The sequence below is a fragment of the Lagopus leucura genome, unplaced genomic scaffold, assembly GCF_019238085.1.
Source record: "Lagopus leucura isolate 7727_CA_CO unplaced genomic scaffold, USGS_WTPT01 Super-Scaffold_100001, whole genome shotgun sequence".
In the NCBI taxonomy this organism is placed as follows: Eukaryota; Metazoa; Chordata; class Aves; order Galliformes; family Phasianidae; genus Lagopus; species Lagopus leucura.
The window spans coordinates 309679-329299 of NW_024962262.1; the positions used below are offsets into that span (position 1 = coordinate 309679).

Here is a 19621-nt window from a genome sequence, read left to right on the forward strand (position 1 = left end):
ACTTTCCTTCCTTCTCACACTCCGCGAAACCATCCAGAAGACTTCACAAATATTCCCAGGAACTGCACCATCTTTCAGAAAAGAGGCATTAATTATCTTCTTGTGCTTTGTATAGAGACACACTTTGAGAATGGATTTTGCTTCTGTTTTAACTTGCTTTTAGAATCTAGAAAGCATATTTATCCCTTCATAAAGTGGCATGGCATTCCGTGCTGTTACAAAGCTTACTTTAAATCTCTCAGCTTTCCAAATGACTTCAACTACATCACACTATATTATAAATACAAAATAGATGGCTATATCAATGTATTAATTTTTCCTGAATAGTTATTGTCAGATAAATAACATCTTAGAAGTACAATACAAACTTTTAAAATACATGTTGAAGTAGATTAAATATTATATATACCATTACATGTTAAAGTTGAAACTGCAGAAGAGATTCAGTCCCCATTCCTGAGCCATGTGATGATCAGTGCACAGGCAATGCAACTTATAACCCTAACAAGCAACGTTTGGGTGAATTTACTGAACTAGACTGTAATTCTTTGTTGCCATTAATGAAGGAACATGAATTTCTAGTTCAGGCCAATTAAACATGCAAAGTACAAAGCAGTTCTCAAAAATATACAAGACGCTACAGAGTAATTAATACCCAAGTGAATGAAACAATGAGAAAGATAAATGCTTAAAATTAAACAATAAAATGCAGTTCAATAGAAGATTTTTTAACTCTCCTGAGATGCTGTCTGTTCCGTAATCTAGTAAGAGGAAATGGAAAAAGCTCTGCCTCAATATATGCAGGGACATTCAAGTGCCTAAACAAAGGGAGGGCCATCATCTGAGACAGTATCCGCTTAATTGGAACTGGGCTTCAGTATTAGCAGTCACGAGAATAAAATACATTTTAAGAGGCAGCACACTGCAGGATTGAGAGCTGTGCAAGCTAGGAAAAACAAACTTTTTTTTTTGTTTTTAATTACTGAGCAAACAAAAAGCTGTAGACTGTGTGAAACAATTTGTCTGCACATCCTCACTAAGCGCTACACTGGAGTGGGACCAGCACAATGTAACAAGGGAAATACAAAACTTGCCAATGTCTTCAATACAGACAAACCACAACCACCACACCAGCTCTTTGCTTGCAGAAAATTAGGTGCTGAACTAATTTGTTGTATAACCTGTTTATTTCTCTTACAGTCTATGGCCAGTGGAAATGCCTTGAATCCATTATCTCTAATTGGTCTAAGGATTTCTCAGCATGCCGGACTACAGCTAGCTGTTTCTTCCAGCCTCTGTCTCCTATTATTTTCAATCGTTTTCTCCATTTTCAACTGATCTTTTTCTGACTCCTCAGATTGTGATTACACACAATCACTTGAGTTTCCAGAAGGATGTGGCAGCCCTGCTCAGGCTCAATGGTTACTTTATTTGTAACCATTTTTATGAGCAGAGCTCACCAGTGTATTCATTGCTCTGAGTGCCCATTAAGTAAGTTTCAAAGTACCCAGGCTACTCCTCATTTGTTGTGAATACCTGAACCGCCCACTTCAAAGGTAATAGCTAATAAATTGACAGATATAGCTTTCTCCTAACAAGACCCAGGTTTGCATCTCACAACAAGAAGTTAAAATGGTCACAGGTCCATACAGCAGACCATAGTATAAATTATCCATCTCTGATTTGGGTTCCTACAGAGAAGAACAAAAGAAAGGAAGATAAAGGGAAATAGCAGAACGAGGAAGCAAGAGCAAGCTTCAGCCCAGGTTAGAAATTCAGTGTTTTGGTAAACCAGTCAGGTGGTTTAATCAGGCATCAATGATCAACTTCTAGAAGTACCAGATGAATGCTTAAAGATTAAAAAAAAAAAAGGTATTGTTTTTTGTTTTGTTTTAATGAGATCAAGAATAATTAGCAACTTGCATTTAATAAAGGAGAAAAAGCAGAAAATCTAACACAGGCTGTAACACCAGGCCAAAGTATCCAACAGAATATCTTTATTAGGTTCTGCTATGTTTATACATAAAGCGTGAGATGAAAAAAAAAACAACAACGTAGGTCCTAATTCATAAGTGAAAGCATTCATTATTACAAAAGGATTAGACACATAACTGCTAATTTATCTCTTTTTTTAATCCAGTTAGTGACATCAGTTAATAACATGTTATGTAAAAATGCAATTTTGTCTTATAAATATAAAATTGTTTGCCCTTTAAATTCAATTTTTTGTTCTTGTATTCTGAAAAATGGAATTTTATCTAAACTGCTCATTGCTCAGAACAACAGACCTGACCGCCTTGTTCATTTCCTCTTGATACTGAACGCCTCCAATCAACCCTGCATTCAACAGTTGTTCTGTTTGCCCTCAGTACTCAGAGCATCTTTGAGATAAGGTTATCAGAATAACATCTCATGAATAGAATGAACAAGCATACAGCCTAAAATCAAAATCAGAAGGCTTTGTATTACCAGCTTCTGGAATTAAGATTAGAACTTAGAAATGTTTACCCGACAGCAGTTTGCACTACGTCCTGTATGAGAGCCTAAAAGGGAAAACTGAAGAGATTAAGCCTAGGAAGAACAATATCAGATGTTAGCAAGCCATATAACCTTGCAAATATAGTTCCAGTAAAAGGTTTGAAGATGCAGTTCGATATTTCAAATTGCTAGCTGTATTTTGAAAGAGTCTTGTAAACAACATAACTGCCACTGCAGCATGGGATGTAGAAAAAGGAAATAAAAACAGTAATGACTAGGCACATTGTTTCTATAGCAAGAACATCAGATACAAAACATAAATACACAGACCATAAAAAGAAAGGTCTTGCAGCATATTGATTCTTCAGGCTGCAAATTTCTGTTTCATCTTATCAAAGACAGAAATGTAATATAAAACTCAGAATGCGATAATGTACTGAAACTAGTATGATATTTTATTTCATTTAGCTACTAATACAATTTCTCCTGTACTTTTTAAATACAAAATTCAATTTCCTGAAAATTACATTTAGGAAGTTAAGAAAGTTTGTCTTAATATGTTTTTGTAGTATAAAGAATTGTTTAACCTTCTGCAGCTGACATGAACAAGAGTTTTCAGGAAATACTCTCACCAGAAGCTGCATATACCTATTATTTTTTAAAAGTCACTCTAATGCTGTTAAAGTTCTTCTGCAAACATATGCCTACTTTATTATTCCTTGATCTAGTTATAACTATTCAGCACGCTGCGTGAAGAAAAGCTTTTGCTGAAGACACAATGGCACAGCCATCCTGCACAGGAGATTCACGTGTGATGGAACAGCACCAATTAGAAATTAAAATGCACTGAGAACATTTGAGATGCAGCTGGGCAAAATCTATTTGCTACTGTACCCCACATTATCTGAATCTCCAAATGAAATCACAGATTTTTACTGTATATTTAGCAAGGGTCATTAGACCCCAACATCCTAAGTCTCACACACGTGTTTCAGATGTATTCTTCCAAGAGTTTTAAGTAATTTTTAAACAGCCCTCTATCTAGATAAGTCAAAGAGATTTACTACAAGTGAATTTAACTTCTACACTGGGTATGGCATAATGAAAGGCCATTCAATTCCATAAAATTAAAAAATGTTACAGGTAAGCTTTGATAAGCAAATATTTTTACTGCATAAAAATAAATCACTTCTATATCCTCTATTCTCAAACATGAAATTGAACACGATGGCACACCTGCAATTTCAAATGTTAATTTTAAGGGCTTGGAGCATCGTTGTTTCATTTTTCTAAACATCACATCTGAAGTACTGACTGTATTTCACCCCTCTTTCCTGTCGTGTCCACACTTATTAACTACTGCTTAAGTCTTATGCTCATAAAACCACACTTGTATGCTACATTCTTGATACTATAAAGATTTTCACTCCAAGATAAAAGGAGCTAAATTAAGAAGCATCTTTTCCTTCCCTTGTAACATTCCTTCCATCTGTGAGATGTGTAATGGGCTGGAAAGTGTTATCATTGCCTGGAGGCAACAGGTTGCCTAGAAAAAAAACGTCTCCCTTAAAGCAGTACAGCATTAGTCAGATACATATGATAAAGTGGAATACAATGCCTGCCACAACTCTAGGGATCTAATTGCTCTAGGGATACCTTGTCCAACAGTCTTCACAGAAGCACCACACATGCTTCATCAGAAAAAAAAAAAAAAAAAAAAAAAACAGATTTTGAGTTTTTTGCTCTATATTGTAGAAATATAAATCAAATGTTTTATTCCTTATAACTTAAATATAGTCATTGAATGAATCATATCAAACTGAAGGCAGCTGCATTTTCACAGAAAACTGTTATTCAAATGAAGATTGACTATGCTGCAGTCATTCATGTTTTCCTTACAATTTATCTCAAGTGCGTAATAGAAAAGTCAGTATTTGCTTTTCTGCTTTTCAGAACCTCACTCTCACCTTTTAAATATTCTCTGATAGTATATATTCTACCATGCTGTTTTGCTTGAAGAACCACCTTTTACTTTTCACTCAATTTTGTATTCCTTTTTGTATTATAAACACAATTCATCATTATTAAAAACTGTCTCTAGCAATCACCCAGCAGAGATTACCTTCTGTTTCCTGCATACTGATTAAGTGCTATGGAACCCAATAACAGGCTTAGGGCTCAGAAGGGGTCTTTTCATTCATTTGAAATTTCCTCAAAAGGCACAGCTATTTTCAACTCCAAGTACAAGATGTATATAAGATTTTTATAAGATGCAAACACACTTTCTTCATCCATCACCACGAAAAGAATCCTAGATTTACCTAAATTTGTATTGTGTCAATGTATTTTCTGATTAAAAAAACACAAACACAGTTAAGCAAATTTTTAGCAACACAAAAGCAGAATATTTTTCATTGAGCAGATTTGACTAATTCTTATGCAGGAACAGTACTAAAGCAAGTGTGAAAAAATAGAAGTTACTTTTTAAATACTGAAGCCTTCACAATTTTCTGCTGTCTTTACATACAGTAAGCACTCATCTATCCTAAAGCAGAAACACTGGCACAGCAGTCTTCATTACAGTTTCAGTAGGGTTTAAATGGCCATAAAAAAATTAAACACAGGAATTTGAACATAAGCACCACTTAATTCCATCTAAAATTAAAATGAAGGTTAGCCCAAATGCTGCTTTGGCATATTCACACAGTTTGTTCCTGGTTTTTCAGTTTTTTTGTGGTTTTTTTTTTTTTTTTTTAATTTCCATTGACTCTGAAGGTTTCCTTGTGCTGAAATGTAAAGACAAAACAAGCTACATTTTTAATCCACCTAAGCCTTTCTTTGTTTATACAGTGTTGCTGTATACATGCAGTTCAAATCTAGTGCAGTCCAACATCTCTCTCACTGGAGCTGACCACACAAAGCCAGCCAGGCATTTTGCAATTAGTGCATGTAGTCACAGCCTTGCCATTAATGTCACATGCAGTCTCCACCCCAGGAAAACTATAGAATCACAGAATCACCAAGATAGGAAAAGACCTCTAAGACCATCCAGTCCAATCATTCACCTACCACAAATATTTCCCCTCTCAATCATGTCCATCAGTACAACATCTAAATGTCTATCAAACACCTTCAAGGGACAGTGACTCCATCACTTCCCTGGGCAGCTCATTCCAGCACCTGACCACTCTTTTGTAAAAGCAATTTTTTCCTGATACCCAACATGAACCTCCTCTGGCACAACTTGAAGTCACTCCCTCTAGACCAGGCTCTAGTTACGTGGGAGAAGATGCTGATCCACCCTGCCACAGCTCCTTTCAGGTAGTTGTAGAGAGCGCTAAAAGACTCCCCCGAGTCTCCAAGCCTCCAGACTAAACAATCTCAGTTCCCTCAGCCACTCCCCATTAAGATTTGCACTCTTGACCCCTCACCAGCTTCATTGCCCTTCTCTGGAAATACTACATGGCCTCAATGTCTTTCTTGTAATGAGGGACCCAAAACTGAACACAGTACTCAAAGTACGACCTCACCAGAGTTGATGGTCACTTCCCTGCTCCTGTTGGCAGCGCTATTTCTGATAAAAGTCAGGATGCCATTGGCCTTCTTGACCACCTGGACACATTGCTGGCTCACGGTCAGCCTAGTGTTAACCAACACTCCCGGCTCTGTTTCTTCTATACAGTCTTCTTGCCACTCTGCCCCAAGCCTGTAGCATTGCCTGGGGTTGTTGTGGACCTGGCACTCAATCTTGCTGGCCAGCTATACAGCCTGTCCAGATCCCTCTGTAGGACTTTGCTACCCCCAGGCAAATCAACACTTCCTGTCAACTTGGTGTGAGGTGTGATCTGCAAAGTTACTGAGGGTGCACTCAATGCCCTCACCCAGACCATCAATAAAGATATTGAAGACGACAGGCCCCAGGACCAACCCCTGGGGAGCACCACTCGTGACTGGTCTCCAGCTGGATTTAACTCCATTCACCACTCTATGAGCCTGGCCATCCAGCCACTTCTTTACCCAGTAAAGACTGCCCCTGTCCAATCCACAGGTTTTCAGCTTCTTCAGAAAAATACTGTGGGAGACAGTGTCAAAGGCTTTGCTGATGTCTAGGTAGACTATGTCAACGGTCTTTCCCTCATCCACTAGTTGGGTCAGCCGGTTGTAGAAGGAGTTGCTCAAGCAGCACCTGACTTTGGTGAATCCACACCGGCTGAACCTCATCCCCTGGTTGCCCCTACATGCCATGGGATATCCTTCAAGGTGATCTGTTCCATAACCTGGCACCAAGGTCAGGCTGACAGAGCTGCAGTACCCCAGAACCTCCTTATGACCCTGCTTGTAGATGGGAGTCACACTGACAAGACTCCAGTTCTGAGACCTCTGTGGTTGACCAGGAACTCTGATAGACGGTGGAAAGCAGCTTGGCAATCATTTTTCTTTTCTTTTTCACCCCAGTGGCCAGGTCAAGTTCAAGCTTGGCTTTTGCCTTTATAATTTTCTTCCTGTATATCCTAACTCCTTATTCTTATTCTGCCTGAGTTGCCTGTCCCTGCCTCCACAGGAAGTTAATCCTATTCACTGAAAGTCAGGCTTTCAGTGTTCAGTGTTTAGAGTACTTAACCTTGGGCTGCTATTCTGATCTAATTTCCTATTTCAGACTAGAAAAAATAGCATCATACTGTTTACTTAATGTTCTAATACAGAAAACAATCTGTAGAGCCGTTAAGGATACCAGACACTGACATATTCAGAGGTGTGAGGAGAACACACTCTAAAAAATCCACCTTTTAGTACAAGTCATTTTCTTGTCTAGCCTGGTGTTCTGTTTCATGGCCTTGTTTCTGAGGTGCTTTGCTAACTGACAGCAGCCTGATACACAGTGGTGTTCTCTCAGAGTCTTCCTGCTTACCACAGCACTGAAAACTTTTGTCATTTTTATGGCATATTCAGCTATCAAGTTTGGTAAGAGCAATGCTTAGCCCTCCTGATACCACTAACTGCAAAAACACTTATGATAGCATACTAGTTCAGAGGGTACTGAAAATAATTCATCCTCAAATTAGGCTTCTGCTATGGATGTGGATACGTATTTAGGTATGAACTTCCCATGATGAAACTTAAAGCCATTCCTTCTCATCCTATCACTGCTACATGATGCCTCCTCTTCTCCAAACTAAACAATCCCAGTTCCCTCAGTGCTGCCCATAAGAACTGTGCTTACAGACCAGCACAGCTTCTCTGCCCTTCTCTGGACACACTCCAAGGCCTCAGTGTTTTTCCTGTAGTGAACTATAATTTCTTGATCACTTTAAAGTGGTCGATAAAGAACTAGCACCACTTCACTTCAAAAGAATTGATGCTGTCCTCTGCACAAACCCCAGTCACCCATGCTACCCCTTACGCTAGTATGAGTCTACTTTCAATCACACTGTAAAATGAATTGGGAAATTGATCCACGTTCAATTAATCGCAAAGAAAGAAAGAAAAAGATTAGCTATGGAGATGCATTCAGAATTACCTTCACTGCTTTCTGAATTATCTCCCAAATTCCCTAACAAAAATGAAAACAAGGAAAGCAAAACCAGGTTTTGGTACCTTTCAGCACAACAATGGCAATGTTACTTCAAGGAACCACAGACCTACCTGAAACAAAATTCTTTCTGTTTATTATTGGTAGTAGGCAAATACATCAAACTTCAGGATTGTTGAGGCATTCTTTTGGAAACCATTCCTGTGGAAACTGTTTCAGGTATTTAATTTGAATACCGATGTCTAAATCGATTGAGACCATCACTCGAACGGTCGATGCTACAGAAAGACTAATTCAAATACTACCAAATATATTTCCAGCTTCTTGCTACAAGATGGTTTCTGAACCTGTGAGTTGTTTATACACCAATGATTTGCAGGCCCAATACATTCTGCTTATGTCCCAAAACTTCAAAATCAATTTGAGCTATGCAACTGGTAAGATTACCTTGGCAACTTGGATAGGACTTAGGACTGAGCAACTATCAGCTTTGCAAGACTGCTCACACTTAAAAAGCATCTAATATAAGTTAGCAATAACCAAGAAACAAACACTACCATGGCATATTCATAAAAGACAACACAGCAAGGCTTTAGAATGTCACAGAAGACACTCACTCCCTGGAAAGCAAGCCCTGGGCAATAATTAAATCTACAGTGACTTCATGTAAACAGCACCGTTTTCACAGAGGCTGGAAGAGTATGCCAATTTACAAGCCTAAGAAGCTGAGCAACATTACAGCAGGTTGTAATGAGGCTGGCCCTCTTCAAGCAAGGTGCATTTCAAGAACTAACCATCAGCAGGATTATAGACACCAGCCCTGATGTATCTGTAAGGGACCATTCCCACTGGCAGACTCTGGAAAGATGACAACAGTAGGACTGTCAGCAGTCCTGACTCTCACAAAGATCATTTCTGCAAGATAGACAGACTAACAAAAGTATCACTGAGGTGAAGAGACCCGAAAAGCAAGCACATACATAATGGAATTATTTAAGATGCTGATCCTGGGCTTCAGAGAAAGCCAGCATGGGAAGCACAAGGGTAAATATTTTGCATCTAAGAGGCTTAAGAGAGGAAAGAGTCCTGTTTCTAAAATCCCTAAATCCACAGAAGCTCATAGCAATCCCAACACTACGGTGGTGGTCCAGAAGGTTTTGAGAGGCAAAAAGGGGAGGCAGGAGGCCAAGTGTTCTGTTTTTTTCCCCTAATGCTTAAAGGAACACAAGACAGTGAATGTGCCTTCTAAGTCCCTAGATCCAACTGAAGTATATGTTACAAGAGTGCAAAACTGAAGATAGTCACGCAAAAGATATAAGAAAAATCATATAGAACTGAATAGTTCAGTGGGAAGATCATTGAGTCCAAACGATAACTACCTTATAGCAATAATTCATGAACAGAAACAACTAAGTCAGTAGCTTCAAGGTTTTCAGGAAACAAGCTTGAGTTTGTAGCCTAGCAAAGTCTATAATGTGTCCTTCTTAGTAAGACCTCTCCTAGACTACTCATGAATGTTTCAGATGCCAATCCAAGACTTACTAGAACCAGATCATAATCAGCCTAATCAGAAGGATGCAAAGCTCTTCTTTTTCAAAAGTTTATATTTCTGAATTCCCAAACTCTCATTTTGTGAACTTAGTGCTTTTAAACATGGGGAGGAATCCCCAAATTGCAGAGCAGTATATCGCTTGGTAAAAGCAAAATCTATGACATCAATTGCTAAATATATTTTCACTTTTCTTTTTTTTTTTTTTAATGATTTTTCCCTTCAGGAAATTCATTTAATATTAACATTTTGTATTTCTGCAATGACCACATGTTGTTAGCTTTAAAAATCCTTAAATTAAAAATTAAGATAAAAATCAGACTATGATTAATATTTAAGGGTGCTCAAAATTGTTAGTCTTAAGAATTTCCAAGTTCACCTACAGAGAGCTGTAAATTCAAGGCCTGAGATTTATTACTTTGACTGTCATGACGTAAAGACCACACATTAACTTCTATTTCAGACCTTCTTCCAGTGACAAGCAAACTATTAGTAAATGTAAAAGCTCTGAGATGAACACTTCCTGAAAAAATACTCAAATTCTGCTGACAAAATATGCATGATTTTTCACTGTGGAACTGAGGTCAAACTGGACCAAAACATCACAGTTTTCCCTAAAAATCTTCTCTCCATTATGAGGACAAAGTCTACAAATGAAGGTACAGACCTTTCTTGCATGCCACACTTTCTCATTTTCCTGTGTGTATTTCATGCTCTCTCTGATATATCTGCTACTTGCATTGTATCACATTAGCATTAAAAAAAAAAAAAAAAGAATATTTTCCCCTTACCTCTCTGCGAGACTTCCCTGCGATCTGCTTCTGAGTCTCCTTTAACTTGCGCGCACTGTCAAGTTCAGCTTGAAGTTTTGAAGCCAATTCCTTCAAACAAAGTGGTAGCACTGAATTAGTTTCACCATTCTGAACTGACAGAAACCTGTCAGTAAGTCAGAAGTAACTATTCATTTCATTTATTTACATTTTATTACATTTTTTAAAACTCCAAAGACACAAACAGACTAAAGAAAATGTCAATATAATTCACACAACTCTTTACTGGAAATAAAATACAAATATTTGTTCAGACAAGATGTACTTGCAGTACAGAAATACATATTGTAATAAAAACACCTGAAAATTAGGGTTTGTTGTTGTTGTTTAAAAACTAATTCAGAGTGAGTATGCAGAAAAAATGCACATTTAAAGTGACAGCAAAATTGCAATGTCATCTCTGCTACATGATTTTGCAAAAAAAAAAAAAAAAAAAAAGTATTATAATTAAAGAATCACTCTCTTCCCACACACCTCTTGTATGCTTATTCAAAATATTCTTTATTCTGTTGCTGTCAGGCTAAGAGAAGTAAGCCACGCTTGTGTCCAAACTTCCATTTGAACAACACTCCTCAAGGACCGCCTATAAAACATCTGAGTCACCAATACTAATTCCTCACAATCCTGTAACACAGCTACGTTAATTCAGAGGAACATTTTTTTTTTATCTGTGTATTTCTGTTACAGAAATATTCTATTTAAATGAAATACTCTATTTAAGTTGTACTTAAAAGTAGTATCATCAAATCTGACATGATCAGATTTCAGAGAACTTCATTTGCTCAGAAAATATACTTCTATTGTTCACGTGGCTCCTTAAAACTAAAGCACTGCGTGCAAAATTGCAGTAAACTGTCACAATTTTTCAAAAACATTACCATGTTTCCCATGAGCTCAGCTTTCACAATCCTGGCTCCCAGTTTGTTCATCTCATCTTCACTAAGGACCCGAGGCGGCTCATCCTCTGATGGATGCCTGGAAAATAACATCAGCATTAGACCTACACAAAAACAATACTGTATTCACCTGTAGAATTATTGTATACCTACTGCATTGGCACATGCACTCTTACTGTCAAAAATTATAACAACATTCGATGGAAACATTCCTGCAGTCAGAAGTTGTCACTGTTATAATGACTCTTTTATAAAGAACACTACCACTATTATTGCCTCTAAAACCAAAAAGCTGAAAGAAATTTCATGAGGTATGTTTTCTTTTAGTTCTGAGTTCATTAAAATGAGAAGCACTATCCAATGAACACTTTCCCAGCATAAAAATCAGTCAAGAGCCAGCACTAGGTATAAGACAGCAAAAAGCAAAGAAAACAGCAGTAAAAAGAGTAACTTAAACCCACTTTGTAGCCATCCTTTCTGTCTTTGGTCAGCACCTATTTCCCAGTTCTCCTGTGGCCTTCCATCTCTTGAAGACTACTCCTATGCTCGTATTTATCTGCTCACAGCACCATCTCTGTAACAACGCTGGGCTTGAATGCTGCCAGGGATGGCGACTCCACCACCTCCCTGGGCAGCCCATCCCAGTGCCTGACCTCTGAGAGAAAAAGTTTTTCCTTATGTCTAAATTTGTCTCATTTGTAACATATGAAATGCTCCTAGGGAAGCTACTGGTGCCAGCTTCTTGGGATAATAAAGAATACCACAAAGAGTAACTGTAAAAAGCCATCAAACGAGTTTCACTTTTTTTTCCTCTAACCATAAAACAGCCTTCAAACAACAAACTCTGAATACAAAAGAGCTAATAAAAGTGATATAAAAATCCAGCTATGATATCGGTCCCTGCTATTAAAAGGAAGACTGAATTCACTCACAAATCAATACAATTAAATCCCACTGGAATTGAAGAGTGGGAGGATGGCAGGATTTTGAAACACAGTTTTTACCCCTGCCAAATTACCCCTTACTTTTATCTTTGCCTTGAAGATGTCCAATCCAAAACACAAAAAGTCAACAAAACTCAAAAGGCCACAAAAATATTCACGCTAACTTCACCAGAAACAGAAACTTCATAGACGAAGTTCTCAATTCCCCCTAAACCTCCATTTTCAAAACAAGGCAGAGCACTTGAGCAAAGGAAGCAAGAGATGGTTATCACTTCAGGCAGTGTTTTTGAGCAGTGTTAGTAACTGCCTGCTGCAGGGGGCCTGCTTTGCAGGGGGGTTGAACTCGATCATCTCCAGAGGTCCCTTCCAACCTCTACAGTTCTGTGACTCTGTGAATCAATCCCTTAAAACTTTTTGAGATTAGTGGCATTGTTTTGCTGTTCTTTACTTTTTGGTCTCAGATTAAACTCTGAAGCAGTCACATAATTAAGTGTGACGTCCTGCAAACACTCGCTGGATAGACTTTTCCTCTGGAGAGACCCCCTGGACATCTAATCAGCACTTTTAATTAACCTGTGTCATAAATGTCCAAAACACTTTGATCTATAGACTGAAGAAGCTCTCCCCATGTTTTAGAAGTGATAAAATCTAAAAGGTACATTGTCAGTGTGAGAGAAGAATTGAACTACAGCAACAACTATTAATTCAAGGCTTCATTTCAGTGAAGGTTTACTTTTAGTTTTTGAACAACATCGAAAACATACATGTAATGCAAGCCTTAAAACTTTAGGAAGAAAAGAAAGCAGCAGCTATAAATCATTACCCAAATTAAGTACCTCAAAAACCCAACCCCAAAAAGCTGCAAGATTCAGAATACAGAAGTTATTACTGAGGGGAACAGGAAGACACGCCATGTTCTTTTCAAACACAGCAATGAGACACACACAGGGAGTTGAGAGTCAGTTTAAAAGAGCTTGGAAATAAACCAATAAGCAAAGGCTACTAAGGTCTGGAAAACTATATAATCTTCACTTATCTACTGATAAATCAGCTCAGTAATCAAATTGGTTAAGAAATAGAATTATAATATAAAAGAAGATGCACAATTGGGTTTCAGAGTACTAAAACAGAAAACATGCAAAATAAAGTATCAGCTAAATAGCTTCCATGCTTAATTCTGTTCTGAGAGGGAAAGAAAAGAATTACATCAAGTTATCTGTTCTACCATTACAATTTAATTCAATGTACTGGAATAAGCAAACCACTTCTGCACACAATCTAGTTTTCCCAAATTTGCGGTTCTGCCCAGAACCAGTCAGCCTTGTGCTTGCTACATGTGCTAAAACCAAACAGTAAAAGATGCAGCTTTTGCACTTGCCGTATAAAAACATGATTTGCCATCATCTAGCAAAAAAAGAAAAAAAAATACCATTGTAAAGCAGTAGTTGCTTGTTCTAAGATAACAATCAGAAAGTGATTTTGGTGCCAGTGCTAGGGCACACAAACTGCTTACGACAGAATGGCAAACTACTCCTGCCACAATGTACATTCATGCTTTAAAAAAAAAAAGTCAACATCACTTTACCCCTGCTATGAAAGGAAATGCACATTTCAGTAGTTCCATTCAAAGCAGAAAATATAGTAAGTAAAAATTTGGAAGAACCACACAATCTGTGCAATACAAAGAACTGTGTAGACTCAGCCACTTGCCTTTGGTTCGTCACACAGTATTGGTTTAATGTACAATTTACCTTTGCAAATACACTGCAGGGTTTCTGCAAGTACTACATGTAGGAGCAGTTGTATGTTAAATAAAGAACTGTAAGGTACTGTCTTGTTACTAGAATCCAACATTAAAGCATTAAAAGTGAATTCATAACCTCACTATAAGAATTTTTAATGCAAATAACTGACAGGAGCATTTAAGAAACAAGGAATTATACCTGAGAACATTTCATCAACTGCTGTTCCTGACTAAATCCTGTCACCTTACATACACAGGCCATGAACAATCACTTGCCAGCTTCCCCAGTCAGTCAGACCCCGTGTACCTGCATAACACTACGTCAATTGTAAAACACTCTGCACATGTTTATCAGCTACCAGGAAGATCCAAAGCAAACCTTCACAGTAATTCCCACACTAGTTATATCACTGGAAGAACAAACCAGCTGGTAATGATGGAGAATAGCTAGCTTTAAGAAGAGAAACAACTCAATTTTCTGCAACTCATTTTTCTACCCTCTCCTTACTACTCCCCATTTTCTTTTAATAAAGCAAGTCAGTCAAACTGAAATTTCCATCACATGCTGCCTTGCATCTCCCTTCCCATTCCTTTTCATCTTATCCCTTTTTCACAGAAAATACACCTTTCTAATCAATATCTTCTGCTATTTTTCACGTGCTATTACTTTAGCTTATGAGTGAATTTTACAGGAGGCAAACCTATCCCTTGTTTTAATAATTACTTCAGTTTTCAGTTCACATTTCTGACATTTAAAGTTTGTCTTTACTAAATTAATCAAAACATGAAACATGGTTTTGCTTGGTAGAGGGGGCATGTTAATAGGACAATTTTACTGTAGCGTGAGCTAACATTATAAAGAAGCAGCAAAATAATCTGTAACTGGCAATTCTTAAATATGCCAAGGAAACAGAGGAAACAGAGGTGCTCATTAATTCCACACAGGTCCATTTTGGCCATGCCTAGCTGGGAGACAAGTGGACAAGTGTCCACATAATTAAAGATCTGACATGGACAGCTTGAATACTACTATAATAAATGCAACATTTTAGCTATACTTTGCCATGAACAATACAGACAAACCAAAGACAAGAAGAGGTGTTTGTAAAATACCTGGAACATGCTGTTATGCTGTCAGATGACATTTGCTGCTTCTCAGGGATACTGGTTGGGTACTCCTCTCGTGATTTCTCTTTTTCAAAACTTTGAGTTCTTTCACCATGCCTTTTTGCTGCAGCATCCAATGACTTCTGATCAGACACTGATCTTTCACTGTTCTTTTGTGTGTGCGTTCTGTTCCACAATGGAGTATCCTCACTAGGTTTTTGGAAACGGCTGCTTAAAGAGCTATGAAGAGGCGATTTTGAAGAAGATCCCTGTGACTTGTAGTCCCCAGATGCACTGTAAGATGACAGGTCATCTTCAGAGGGTTTCAGAAATTTGTGTTTTATGTCACTTAGAGACACACTCTTTTCTTTACTTCGTTTTTCATCCAAGTGTTTTTCTACTTTGGAGCTATAGCCTCTCAATTCTGAGTCTCTACTGCTGTGTCCACGTTCTTGGTTTGCTCTTGTTCCATCTCTATCATAACCTCTGTCTTCTTGTGTCCATTCTTTGCCATGCTTCTTCCTTGTATGTCCCCCACACATGTTTCTACCATCTTCATGTCGTGTCTCATCTTTCATACAATGTTCCTTCTTCTCATTTTCAGAGTAGTCATGTTTTTTCCATCTACCACTTCTATAATCATTTTCCTTCTTGGTTGCAACTTTTTCAGCTTCTTCTAACCGTGACTGAAATGCCTCCATTGACTACAAGAAAGAACAGAAAAGGTCACACTGCTTTTAAGCTCATGAAGTATTGTAAAGCTCCTTAAGAAATATTACAAAAAAGGCATCATTCTGTGAAAACGTATCACTGTGCAGAACCGTGAGCCATGGAGGGGGAAGGAAGAAGGAAAATCAATTCAAACAAAAAGTAAGAATTAACAATTTAGAGTCTCAAGTGCTCCACAGGGAAGGCATTCTGATCACTTATCTTGGACTGTTTCTAACTTTCATCCAGTGGCTCTACTGTAAAGCTCTGAACACTCTTGGGAACAGGAAGCACAGCTTCACAACTGTTTCCTCCAGCTAACTCAGCGATTAGGAGCTTGAGCTGGCAAGAAAGGTTTCTTCTTACCTGCTCATGAACTTTACATTTATGCTCACTGGATGTTCAGCTTTTACAGAACCAGCAGATGTTCCCACTGAAGTATTTTATCATCCAGCTAAATTCTTAAAAACGTAAGAGAGAAAGCTTGAAATCAAAATCCATTAGCCAATTATACAAAATGTGAACTGTTCCTCTTCTTTCATTTTGTAGTAGGCAATGCAACACATTTGAGCAGTTAAACGCCACAAATTACATATTTCGTAGAATGGCTTGGGTTGGAAGGGATCTTAAAGATCATCTAGTTTTTACTCAAAATACTACATAGAATCATAGAATTGCTCAGGTTGGAAAAGACCTTAAAGATTATCAAGTCCAACCACAACCTAACCATACTACACTAACAACCCTCTGCTAAATCATGTCCCTGAGCACCACATCCAAATGGTTTTTAAACACATCCAGGGATGGTGACTCAACCACCTCCCTGGGCAGCCTATTCCAGTGCTTCACAACCCTTTCTGTAAAGAAATTTTTCCTGACATCCAACCTAAACTTACCCTGGCACAACTTGAGGCCATTTCCCCTCGTCCTGCCACCTGTCACCAGTGAGAAGAGACCAGCCCCGCTCTCGCTATAATATACTTTCAGGTATTGGAAGAGAGCAGTAAGGTCTCCCCTCAGCCTCCTCTTCCTTAGACTAAACATCCCCAGTTCCTTCAGTTTCTCCTCATAGGCCATATTCTCCAAGCCCTTCACAGGCCTTGTTGCCTTTCTTTGGACCTGCTCCAGCACCTCCATGTCCTTTCTGTATTGAGGTGCCCAAAACTGAACACAGTACTCTTGGTGGGGCCTCACCAGTGCCAAGTACAGGGGCAGGATGACTTCCCTAGTCCTGCTCACCACACCATTCCTGATACAAGCCAGGATGCCATTGGCCTTCTTGGCCACCTGGGCACACTGCTGGCTCATATTCAGCCAACTGTCCATCAGTACACCAAGATACACCCTTTCCATCAGGCAGCTTTCCAGTCATTCCTCCCCAAGCCTGTAGGGTTGCCTGGGGTTGTTGTGACCAAAATGCAGGACCCAACACTTGGCCCTTATTGAAACTCATACAGTTAACCTTGGCCCATCGATCCAGTCTGTCCAGATCCCTCTGCAGTGCCTTTCTCCCCTCAGGCAGATCAACACTCCCTCCCAACTTGGTGTCATCTGCAAACTTACTGAGGGTGCACTCAATCCCCTCATTAAGATGGTTAATAAAGATGTTAAATAGAAGCAACCCCAGTTCCGAGCCCTGGGGACACCGCTCATGATCAGCTGCCAACTGGATTTAATTGACCAGCACTCTTTGGGCCTGGCCATCCAGCCAGTGTTCCACCCAGCAGAGCATGCGCCCATCCCAAGCATGGGCAGCCAGCTTCTCCATGAGAATGTTGTGGGGGACAGTGTCAAAGTCCTGTACATACTGAGGCATACCAGGCCAAGACCTCTTTCAATCACTACCCTGTACCACAGCAGCTAGAGTGTGTGTGCGTTTGAATCCTACTTTCTTGAAAAAGACTCTTAAAAATAATATTCTCTAAAATCACTGGCATCAACTAATTTCCAACAGTGCTGACCTTGCTGGTTTCATCATTCAGGCATGACAAGACAACAGTATGAACTCACACTGTCTTATCCAAGATTCACACAACCAAACCAACCAAAAGAAAAAAACCAACATACACACCCCACACACAAAACTCAAAACTATAAAATTACAGCCAAGATTAAGTGCTAACATCCCACACATTTGACTAGTGCTTTTAAAGACAATATTACTATATCTAGAAGCCTTGAAGAGCAATCTGATCTAGCTTAGGTGTCCCTGTTCACTGCAGGGGAGCTGGAGTAGATGACCTCTAAAGGTCCCTTCCAACTCAAAATGTCACTGTGATTCTATGATTTTAATATTGTTATGGCAGACTTAATAAAGCAGTCTTTAAAAATAATTTTTAAACACTTCCAAAACATACAGCTTTCTCAGTGCATTGGGACAAGTGGCCAGAAGATTCACATCTGGTAAAACCTGACACAGTTCTCCAAATTACCTCGGAATTATTATTACCCACAAACTGTGTGCAGGCAAAAAATATATTTTCTAATAACTATCACAATTTTGAAAGCACTCAGATACTTTGTAACTGGAATCGTTTGATCAACAATGCTGAAGGAAATTATTTTAATATATAGAATCCTACAGCAAACCTAAATAATATTAACAAAAAAGATATTAAATGAATTTGGATAGCATAAAACTTTTCATCACTGCAGAGAAGCTTAAGAGGCTGCCTTTTCCTGCTTCTTTCCTACTGCTTCTTTCTGACACTGCACATTATTTCTGTTTTTACACGAAAGTAACCTTTTCCAAGCACCTATAAAAATATATTGTATTTATAATTACTATTAAAAAAAATTAACTGAAGATCCTTACCCCGTATCTTTCAGCTACAATTTCCTCAATATCCCGTTTCTCTCTCTCAGCCTGCTCCTTCATTCTTTGATATGATTTTCGTAACCAACTTAAACCAGCATCTTCTATCACTGTAACTAAAATAGAAAACAATGAGAAGTCATAATTTTGTATTTCAGAAGTTACTCCTATTTAAAACATGCTCTATATGTGACATTAAACCTTCGCCTGAAGTTAATGTAATAACTGGTGGGATGCAAAAGAAAAACAGAAGGAATCTAATAATGCAATTACACATTTTTATAAGTTCAGTCGAGTGTCCCTCAGTCATACTATTGATTAAATTTAAGCTTCTCTGTTTTGTCACTGAACACAACATAGGTCTTCCAAGACAGGAGCAGCACACAGAAAGCTGCGAGATTTTTCTAAATGAACTTAAAGAACCTTCTTATTGTTTTCACCTTCTGTCTGCTCTTTGGCACACCCATTCAATACAAACAAGCGCATTTTCTTTCTCAGAAAACTGATGAGTAACCCACTGCTCTTCCTTTGAGAAGTTAGCATGAGGTCTTAACACTCAGAACACATCCACCAATGCCTGCCGCCTTCATACAGCGCTGATCTCTGCTACTCCTGCAAGCGTGCATGAGGCTAATGGTTTGTAGGACAGAGTGTCCAAGGGAAAGGTTCCCAAACAGAAATGCAAGGGACCTGAGTGTTCCCCGCTGACAGAATACGAGGGCCTTTTCACCACATGATAAATGTTTCATGACATTATGAAAAACGCTTTTGCTAGAAACAGATGAGATAACCCCAGGGTAAGGAAAGAAACAAAAAGGTTACAGAAATAATATTTTTCACAAATTGCATCTGCAATGCAGTTCACTTTAATGTGACTCAGACTTCTGTAGTTGAGTATTTTAAAATTATAATTTGTGTAATGGAATGAAAGGAACCAAATGAGATGACAACAATTTATCTTGTCTTGGTTAAATCATGCTTCTTTATTTTAATTAGTTCCACATGGGGAATTTCTATGAA

At 38.4% G+C, this 19621-nt stretch overlaps 1 protein-coding gene across 1 annotated transcript in view; it reads right to left on the minus strand.

The window, feature by feature from the left end:
* CWF19L2 (CWF19 like cell cycle control factor 2) overlaps positions 1–19621 on the minus strand; it is a 62968-nt gene that overhangs the window by 30764 nt on the left and 12583 nt on the right. The window contains exons 7-10 of the mRNA XM_042867264.1: positions 18602–18717; positions 15085–15782; positions 11266–11362; positions 10349–10438 (exon numbers count right to left, since the gene is read on the minus strand). Coding sequence (XP_042723198.1) covers positions 10349–10438; positions 11266–11362; positions 15085–15782; positions 18602–18717 — 1001 coding nt within the window. The remainder of the gene's footprint in view (positions 1–10348; positions 10439–11265; positions 11363–15084; positions 15783–18601; positions 18718–19621) is intronic.